The sequence below is a fragment of the Alosa alosa genome, chromosome 6 (assembly GCF_017589495.1).
Source record: "Alosa alosa isolate M-15738 ecotype Scorff River chromosome 6, AALO_Geno_1.1, whole genome shotgun sequence".
NCBI lineage: Eukaryota > Metazoa > Chordata > Actinopteri > Clupeiformes > Clupeidae > Alosa > Alosa alosa.
This window is the reverse complement of record NC_063194.1, coordinates 3966936-3977497: the sequence shown is the minus strand read 5'-3', so window position 1 is coordinate 3977497 and position 10562 is coordinate 3966936. Positions and strand designations below refer to the sequence as shown.

Here is a 10562-nt window from a genome sequence, read left to right as displayed (position 1 = left end):
AAAGTAAATAAGGGTTCAGATTAAATCTATTTTAGATTAATTTAGCCTAGGCATATGTTTGAATATGGGCTACCTTTAATTTGATAGGCTATCAGTTCAACTATTATTGGGTTGTGTTAATTTAATTTACATTTATATTTTACATGTATTCATTTAGCAGACGTTTTTGTCCAACGCAACTAACATGTCAATTATATTACAAGGACCATTCTCCCCAGAGCAACTAGGAGTTAAACGGTGGAAGCCTGGATTTATTTTACCAAACAAAAACAATCAACATTTTTTTAACATTTGTGAAGATGGACTGTTTTTGCATCTTAACTCCTCGTAGGCCTGTATCTATAGGTGACTCCGGTCCTATAGGCCTACATATAGCCTACCTATATTTTTCAACCTACACAACAGTAGGTTATAAAATAGCACACCTATAATATTGCATTTTACAAAAAGCTAGTTGCTGCTATACCATCGCTTTCCATAAGCGTCATCCCAGTGGAGGCAAGAGCCCTCGGGCATGTTTCCGTTCATTCAGCACCGCGGACAGCTCCGCTGGAGGCTGGGTTAGCCTACATGCTAAAAACCTATGTTGCAGTTCAGTGGAGAGTATAGTCAAGATTTGTGAAACTTTAAAAAGCGCATCAGGACAAAATGTAGCCCTAAACGAATTGCAATTTATTTCGATTAGGATTTGGACAATGACTTTTTAATTCCTGGAATGGATTACTGAACAGGGGTGCGTTTCCCAAAAGCATCGTTGCTAACTACGGTAGCAACTAACATGGTTGCAACTATGTAAGTACGACACAACTGTTCCCCAAAACGATAGTGTGAACTATGGTGGTGGAACTTACATAGTACGATGCATCGTGACACTGCGTCAGTGTTTCCCAAAACCATAGTAGCAACTAACGTTCGCAACCACTATCGTAAAGTTGTGTAGTTACAGCTACACCTCTCGACCTGTAGTATGTAGTAAGAACCATAGTAGACGACGTAACCCTGATGACGGAACACGCAGAGGACAGATGGATGAGAGGTAGCCATTAAACGATCCCATAACATTGCTGTGGGATACCATACCATAGCATTGCCGGAATCTACAATTGCACATTACTGTGGTACAGTGGAAAGTGAAGTGTTATGGAGTTAGCCTCCAACAGAGCGGCCTGTGGTGAAGTGCTATGGTGACCGCAATCATCTGTGTTGTTATTATTCGTGAATTTACATGTAGCCTAATGCTAATGTGTCAGCACAGATTCTTTCGAACACCCGTTAAGTTAAGTTATCTGGTGATAAAGCTTTTGAATGCCAACGGTATTGTTATGTGAGGCTAGCATTGTAATTGTTATAAAAGGATAACGTTACATTGTAGTCGTATGTTAAGTGTGTTTGGATGAAGCATCTGCTAATCATACACATAGCTAACGGTATATGGACTCTACAGCCCATTATGATGTGGTGAAGTGACTGTGCTGTGGCAGAGACTGTAGCGTGTGTGCTTTACATGAGAGAGGTCAGGGGTTCAAGACTGAGTCATGGGTGTGAGGTGAGTATGCCTGTGGAGTGGGGTTTGTGTTGTATCTTGTCTGATCACAAGCTATGTTTAGTGGGTGTATAAGTTAGGCTACTCTCAGTTATTATATGATCTTGATATTTGAACACATAGCTGAATTATGTTGGTACAATGACATTGGAGAATGCTGCTGTGAAGTTGAGTAGCCTCTCGCTTGGAGAACTTTAAGACCTCTGGGACTTAAGTGAGCATGCAGAGTGCTGTGGTCAGTGTCAAAATGTGACATGATTTTCACTGATTTAACTTGTCCTTCATGGCCCAGGTATGGGTAGGCCTGTCATGGGAGGCGGAAAAATGGTAAGTTGCCTTTGCTTTGTGACCTTTCAATCTGTGTATGTATTTTGATGTCATGGCTCATAGGGAACGTGTGTGTGTGTGTGGGAGGGATCATGGGGAGAAAGTGATGGTACATTTACCCCCTCACCCCCACCAAACTAAAAGAAATGTAAAAAACATAAACAAAGGGGGAAAAAACAGGTAATGTGGCAGGGAATTGTGGGGTTTGGGTGTTTAGGCCAAACATATGTGCAACTAATTCCCAGTGTGCTTCCAGGCCAGCAGGAAGGTGTGCAACAGCCACTGGAATGACCTCTTCCACCTCCTCCACTAACAGCTCCTCATCAGCCGGCAGTGGGATGTGATCCTGAAGGGCCATGTTGCAGAAGCGCCACCACCAAAACTACACTGCACGCCTTTGCAGGATGGAGCTTCAGGCCACCAGCGGATTTGCTCACACACCTTTCCACATGCCCAAGGCCCTCTCCACAACAACGCGGGTCCGGCTATGGGCGTTGTTGTACCGCGCCTCTGCCTCGCTGTTGGGCTCCTAGATGGAGCAGTTGACATGCTTGTATTATCATAGGGGGTTGATGGAATAAAGTAGGTCTTGAAATGTCAGTGCACTCACAGGGAATATAGACATGCATTTGAAAACAACAGTATAGACTTTGCTACTATCTCAGCAGCAGAAGGCAACAACATGAGCAGCACCTACAGTAACACTGTGTGTGTGTGTGTGTGTATATGTTGGTACAGCTGGCGCAGATCCTTCAACCATTTGAGCATTGAAACATTTGTGCTATGTGAACTGTCATTTTGTGGTTGTGATTCAACACACAACTTCATAACTACAATAGATGAAAAGTAATGGTAAAAAAAACTGTATCTGTGCATTTAAAATATCATGAAATACTTGTGTGTGGTAACAGTATTCAGTTTTCAGTGTCACAGTGAAAACACATAACAAGGGCAACATTGGGCAAATGCTGCATAAAGGCATGAAAATATTCCAGTGAAATGAAGGGCAATGATAAAGTAAAGTATTCATTTATATAGCGCTTTTAGAACAGAGTGAAACCCAAAGCACTTACACAACAACATGTTGTTCAACATTGTTCATATTACATATCCATATTTATTGTGCTCTTACTGTAAGGTAAGTGCTAAGATACTGCACATATTTATATTTCATTTATATTACTCTAAACCACCTTCTGCAAACCAACTGTATACTACTGTATAGTACTGTATACTATGTTGAATCTAATCTAACCATGCCAATTTAAATAGAACATAATATACATGTATCCTAAGCCTAGGCTAGTAAGCATATGGTCTCCAATCAGTAGTTAAAACTAGGACTACAGGTTCTAAACGATCTAAAGTGATTGAGCCTATCCAAGATTCCAACACCATTGTTAATTGATCATTATCCAAGCCCGAACCTACGACTACAAGATCCAAAATGCAGAGGTCTATCCTTCCACGCCACCTTGTCACGCTACAACAAATTAAAATATTGGCCAGTATTTATATGTAGGCTATTCGGTGTGTTTCATTAAATGTGTAACTTATTTGTTCACATTTGCTCGGCGGTTGGCGATTTATGCTTCACTGATTAGGCTAATTAGTAGGCTACGTTCAATAGACTGTGACGTTATTATTCAAATTATTATTATGCCTATTATTATTATATTTTTTAAAAAGCATACATAGCCTAGGGCCTATTGAAATTACTGCCTATTGTTGTAATAAGTATTATCATTATTATTATTATGATTATTATTATTAATGATATTATAACTGCTGGGCCCAGGAAACTTCATGCAATGTAAAATGTCATTACTTTTACGTGACTTAATGCGTTCGGCTCTAACCGACATAGCCCGACATTCTCCGAACACATCTGCAACCATTGTAGTCTGAACCATGTTGGTTGAAACCAACATGGTTCAAACTAACAAAGTACTATGTAAGTACGACGGTTTTGGGAAACAGTCGTAACTTACATGTTGGTTAGTTGAACGATGCATCGTACCACGTTAGTAAAAAGCTAACCTCCGTAGTTGTACGGGAAACGCACCCCAGCCCGGCCCCAGGCCCAGGGTCCCAAATTAGCTATTAAGGGGCCCTGAAGCTCAAGACCATGAAGACGCTGTTCTCCATCCCTGATATCTGAATTGAGCCGGTCAAATAGCATGGGTTATGCTATATGTGTCTCAATAGGACCCCTCAATCATATACCATGGATTATGGTATTTGCCCTTGTTATCTGAATGGGGTAATTTAATTGACGCCATATCTTTTTCACAATGATGATTATGTCATATTGTAAGTCTCAATTTGTCCATTTATTTCCACAAACTCGCCAGAAGTCAGCATTTAAAGGTAATTTTCTTAAAATGTCTAAAAAAAAATAGCTGGGTGTGCATTTTAAGGAGGCCTATTGCTACTTGTGAAGGGCATATTTTCGTTCACATAGTTCTACATCCTGACTGCACAAACGAACCTGGCTGAGCTGAGCATTCTTTATTCATAGCGTAACGTTACCGTGGCATTGTGTGTTGTCCCGTTCACTTTGTCCTTGGTCATGTTTAATAGGCTATGTGCGTATAGCTAGGCTACCCTACCATGACTTGGAGTTTGGTTTTTCTGTTATTTGGATCCAATGAGTGAGAGTAAGTGTTCAAAATGAAACTTATTAGGCTACGGTATTCTCCTGATAACGTGAGTGGAATGGATTTAATGTGGACGCGCACATAAAAAGGCGCAGTGTCTACAGCGCTCGTTTTGCGGTGAAAATGTTCCGTCTTTTAAAAGCAGGTGTAGCCTAATCCGAATCGCGGTTAAATCCATCAACTATACAACAGAATCAGTAGGGTACCTCTGTTGTGTTTCATTGTACCAGGGCCCAGTTCCCCGAAAGCATCTTAAGCCTAAGAGCGTCGTAAAGTCCCTCTTACGAACGTCTTAAGATTTGCCGACTGTTTCCCGAAACCATCTTAAGAGCGTCGTGAAAACACTCGTAGATCTACGAGTGCTCCAGAGTACTCGTTACCGGCTAAGAGCGTCTTAACAGTACTTCTCACTGAGGTCACCAACAGGACATACAGAGGAATTACAATTTAGAATACATTATCAATCTTACGTTCCCATTCTTTATTGTGTTTACCTGTGATGAATCAGAGTTTAGCGTGCAAAATAGCCTACATTTAATGGTCATAATAATGTGATGAAAAGCGGACAAAAATGCAATCAAGTTATGAAACGAGACGTTGCCAGAATAGTTTGCCATTATCTTTGCTAAGTGAATATTGTAGCGTCGGTGGATGTTCATGTCTAACGTTGAATGAGTGTCTCCCAGAATGCAGTGCGAGTGAATGCTAGAATGTGTAATGTCGGTTATAATAGTTGTAGTTACGTTTAGCATGTTGTGTATTTGTTAGCTTGTTAGTCTCTTTGGTTGTACCTCATGTGCTTATCCCCGTGTTGATGTGTGTGGTAAACCCGTATTGTGTGTTGCATGTGCGGCTGATACTACTCCTGTGTTGCCCTATCCTAATTTGGCTGATAATGTTTAAGTCTGCCTGTTTCAATAAGTGGCCGTCCTGTCCAAAAGTGAATCTTGTCTAAGAGTGAAATCGTTACAATATTTTCGTAGGCCTATGAGGTAAAAAGCAGAGAAAGATACATGTGGTGTAGTCTGCAGCCTACTGCATGAAAATCTAAGCCTACACATTTCCTCTTTCTTACTCGACTTCTTTCTTGTATTCAAACGTGTTCTTAAGTGACACCGCGAAAAAATATTGTATGGAGCAACAATCTAATCTTAAAATAATTACAATTATTTATGTCTCTGTGTGGTACATAACCTACTTGGGATGCTTACATGCAGATGTCAAAGTGTTTCTATTTTCGTATTGATGTGAATTAATGTGTAGATCCGAAGTTTAGGCCTATAGCTGTGACGTGTAGTCACCTGACATCACTGTCAAATCAGAGGATATTTCAGAACTATTAACGTGGACAGCTCCACTTAAGAGCATCTTAAGAGGAGTGCACGCGCGTTCACGCTACGAGCATGTTCGGGAAACAGTCGGAAAAACCAAACGAACGATCGTAAGATGAATCGTAGAAAACCCTCGTAAGAGCGTGTCTCCGTCGTTATCGGGAAACTGGGCCCATGCTCGTAGCGTGAACGCGCGTGCACTCCTCTTAAGGTGCTCTTAAGGGGAGCTGTCCACGTTAATAGTTCTGAAATATCCTCTGATTTGACGGTGATGTCAGGTGACTGCACGTCACAGCTATAGGCCTACCGTTTAAACTTCGGATCTACACATTAATTCACATCAATACGAAAATAGAAACACTTTGACATCTGCATGTAAGCATCCCAAGTAGGTTATATACCACACAGAGACATAAATAATTGTAATTATTTTAAGATTAGATTGTTGCACCATGCAATATTTTTTCGCGGTGTCACTTAAGAACACGTTTGAAGATAAGAAAGAAGTCAAGTAAGAAAGAGAGGAAATGTGTAGGCTTAGATTTTGATGCAGTAGGCTACAGACTAAACCACATGTTGCTTTCTATGCTTTTTACCTCATAGGCCTAATAAAATATTCACTTAGCAAAGATAATGTCAAACTATTCTGGCAACGTCTCGTTTCATAACTTGATTGCATTTTTGTCCGCTTTTCATCACGCTCTTTTCACGACGCTCTTAAGCTACGATGGTTTTGGGAAACAGTCGGCAAATCTTAAGACGTTCGTAAGAGGGACTTTACGACGCTCTTAGGCTTAAGATGCTTTCGGGGAACTGGGCCCAGGTAGGCCTATGTTTAACGTTTTCGTTCTTGCATGCGTTCCGCCACCAACATATCGGTCCTGAACCGGTTCGGAACGCAAAATATCGTTCGTTCTTCCGGCAGTGTTTGGCGGGCCTATCAAGTCTATTTTTGTGGACTTTACCTTAGAATAGACGTACTCATTATTTCCCCTTGATTTAGCCTATACCGTAGCTATGCCCAAAAATAATAAATCACAGGCGGCATCCAAAAACATTCAGATGGGCTATCCATCCCATAGCCTAGCCTACAGACTTACTGTAGGCCTAACCTATGCCTATAAATAATTTCGTATCAAAAATATTTCTGGATACGTGCTAAACTCCTTACCTGGTTGTAGCCTAAGTTTTATCTATATGGAGATCTTCAAAGGCTTGCGCTATAATTCCAACCCTGTTTATAAACGAACCTGTCTGTTGCTGACAAGGCCTATCTCAAATTTCCCGTTTAACTCTTCTACATAGAATAGGCTATAATTGCGCAAACATTTCAAATCCCGACTTTAAAACGACAAGGCGTGGACAGGCAAAATAGGCTATTACGCATAGGCTACAAACAATTTCAAAATCAGTTTCAGTAGCCTACGCTACGAGCTGGCCTAAGATCCGAAGTGGCAGACGCATAGGTTACATTACAACAGCAAGACAAAATATACACATTTGGACCAAAGGTCCATTTATTCGGTTTTTTTTTTTTCAAACTGCATAAATCAAATTATTAGGCTGTTCGCCTACAATCAAACGAGTAGAACACTTAGGATATGCTTTTGTGAAATGTTATAAAATATATAGAGAACGATGTTCTGTGGATTTCAGAATAACGTTTCTGTTCCGGAACAGTTGAAGACCATTTTGTTTTCGTTTCCGTTTCCGCTCCTCGTAAAATTCTGTTCGTTTTCGGTTTTCGTTTTCGTTCCTTGAACCGGTTCGGAGCCCTGATTACAAGGCACAGCATTCGCTTTCTGTAGACAGAAGAACTTCGTGCATCGGCCAAGGCAATGCAGCAGCAGCCTACTTGAATTGAACTAAATGGACAGCATAAAGTTCTGAGGATTTTATTTACAGTGTATTCGTGCAGTGTAATCTGCGTGTGCAACACTGATAACCTTCCTGTGTGGGTGCGTCAACCGTAGGCTAATCGGCAAAGATCTAATTGGCCAATACACATATCGAATTTAAAATTTGTAAACCAAACATACGAACAAAATCTCCACTTTCCGTGCTCATAGTTCTGCACAAAGTAAGTAAACCAATATCTCCCAATAAAAACACTTTAATAATATATAGGCCTACGTGGGGCTTGTCTCTGAGACATGCTTCACCAACATCACCTGTCAAATATACCTTTCTCGTTCAGCAAAATCTTAACGAGACACGTGCCTCGAAAGCTGAGTAGCCTACTTTGTAAAAAAGCGTCATTCTACGCGGTTGTGTATAGCCTACTTAGGCCCATCAAGACAATAATTATTGGAATTTTGAAACTAGTACACAAATTGTGATTGCAGTTGACAACATGCCCGGAGCTTGGAATAATAATGACATTTTACATTGCATTCAGAATACAGCGTGAGAATCCTGTTAAGGACAGGTTGAATACATCTCATAGGCTATTACCAATAGCCTGGCCCCGCCCACCTAGATCAACAACGGCCTTGTCCGTAAAAGTTTTTTTTAAATGTTCTAAAACTTTATTTACCTATTTTTATTTCAATACTTCTACTGGAAATGCTTGAAAAGAAGACGCCATATCTAGTCACCCGTAGCCTATAGGGAGGTAAGATGTCTGTAGCCTACACTGGTAATTCCAGTTTGATATCAACGACATTTTATGAGAGGGGAGGCTTATCATTCCATTCAGACTGACTACACCCATTAATTATTTTTTTTCCCCTGGTCCGACTTTTAAATTTAATCTTAAATGAACATAGCCTATAACAGGGTGGAACCCAACAGGGTGGATGTTTTTAAGCTATGTATGCTTATAATATAGTATATAATATGTTTAACCCCTGAGCTTGGGCAACATGCAGTCCTCATATCTAAGTATGCCACTGGTCTGACAAAAGTTTAAAAACATCAAATACAACTTTTGAATTTTCAGAAAGCCAAAAATCGCATCCAAAACAGGAATCACCCAAGAACTATTGATAAGGTGTTTAGAAATATTCGAAGGCTTTAGGTAGGCCTATGTGCCTGTTTTAGTGGGTGGACAACTATTAGGTCCATATAGGCCTACTGATTACCATACCGTGGATAAAACTCGCTAGAGTTATGTTGATCTAACGCACAGTATTCATTCAATAAGACACAGCATCTGATTGTGACTGACTTTATTTATTTATCTTGTGAGAACATTCTCTTAGCATTGCGCTACGAGGTCATGCTGTTTCTCTCAAGCGGCTCGATGCAGAATCTAATGGTACTGTCTGCCGAGAGCAGAGACAACGACAGACAGGAACTTCTGCCAGGCCTCCTGGGCATCGGCGGTGAAGACAGAGGGGCCGAACTTCATGGCCACACACACGGTGATGATGTCAGCCAGGTTCTGTTCAAAATATAACAATAATAATTATTAATTATTATTATTATTATTATTATTATTATTATTATTATCATCATAAAGAGGATGAAAACCCAGAACTACGATGTGAAGAGCTCCACAAGACTTACCCTGAAGTTATCGGGATCCACATGCAGTTTCTCAGAGTGCATCACACTCAGGTCACTGTAAGTGTTCTTGATGTCATCCAGATTCTTCACGGCCCTGTCCAGTCCATTCATCACGGTCCTTCCGTGTGCGGCCACCTTGGCGTTACCCATGATGGCGGCGGAATTTGACAGGTTGCCAAAGGTACTGAAATGTCTCTGAGTCCAGGGAGACACGATCAGGAGCCTGAGGGAGGAGGAAAAAGAGACACATTGAAAATTGCACAATTTCTTTGGTGGTGGTGGCGGTAGTGTGTGTGTGTGTGTGTGTGTGTGTTGGGGGTGTGCATGCAGGGACGGGAGTAAATTACCTGGCCAGGGCTTGGGGTCCGATCTCATCGGGGTTGATCTTTCCCCACAGGGCGGCGATGGCACTGCGCTCAGCATCAGTCCAGTCAACCATAATGACGTCTTTGGGTTTTCTTGAGGTGCGTGTATAAAGCTCTTCAATAGGAATCCCGTGAGATTTAGAACGCGGGGGTCTTAATTTATTGGCATCATAGACCACGCCCTAATGAGAGAAAAATCATTTCATTGGATTTCTACTCCATCGAACACGTCATAGGTTATACGACTCTTATCAATATTGGCTTAGGTCCCAGATAGATGATTACTGGAGTTATATTGGCAAAGTTCCAATCGTGAATTTGCGTTTCTGAAAATACATTTACACTGACAAAAATATAGTTATATAGTTTTTAGCAACTGTATACAAACCTTACCGATATGGTTATGGTTATAGTCGCTTGCCTTTGGCTTTTGTCCAAAGCGATATACAAATACAAACAATGGTTACATTTAACAGTGAACAATTTAAAATGTTGTCAAGACTTCAGGGAGAATAGCAATAATGAACAATAATGTAAATTCAATCAATAGCATAAGGACAAAACAAATATTATAATATACAAACCATAACTCATAAGAAACGCTTAATTAACTAAGTTCACCTTTTGACCCTGCTTGAAAGAAGCATATAAGCATGAAATAAAAACTGCAGGGAAGGTCTTGTTTTTGGTTGATGTTTTTCTTTTACTGCCAACAGATTATCGAGATGAACGAGCCGGTAAGGCTACACTATAAATGAGGAACTCATTTTTATAGTCAATATGACGTAGACATTATTTGCCTTATTTCTGACCATATGGTTGCAGG

The 10562-nt window shown here is 40.6% G+C and overlaps 1 protein-coding gene and 1 long non-coding RNA gene across 2 annotated transcripts; one reads left to right on the top strand and one right to left on the bottom strand.

The window, feature by feature from the left end:
• Positions 1 to 487: 487 nt before the first annotated feature.
• Positions 488 to 2783, top strand: LOC125296316. The gene is made up of 3 exons (XR_007193737.1): positions 488 to 1546; positions 1836 to 1870; positions 2127 to 2783. It is a non-coding gene; the product is annotated as an uncharacterized LOC125296316 (long non-coding RNA).
• Positions 2784 to 9016: 6233 nt separating this feature from the next.
• Positions 9017 to 9876, bottom strand: LOC125295653 (hemoglobin subunit beta-like). Its single transcript, XM_048245001.1, has 3 exons — positions 9719 to 9876; positions 9372 to 9594; positions 9017 to 9246 (listed from the first exon to the last, which is right to left on the bottom strand). The coding sequence occupies exons 1-3, from the start codon at positions 9808 to 9810 to the stop codon at positions 9115 to 9117; spliced, it is 447 nt and encodes a 148-aa protein (XP_048100958.1). The 5' UTR covers positions 9811 to 9876; the 3' UTR covers positions 9017 to 9114.
• Positions 9877 to 10562: the final 686 nt, after the last annotated feature.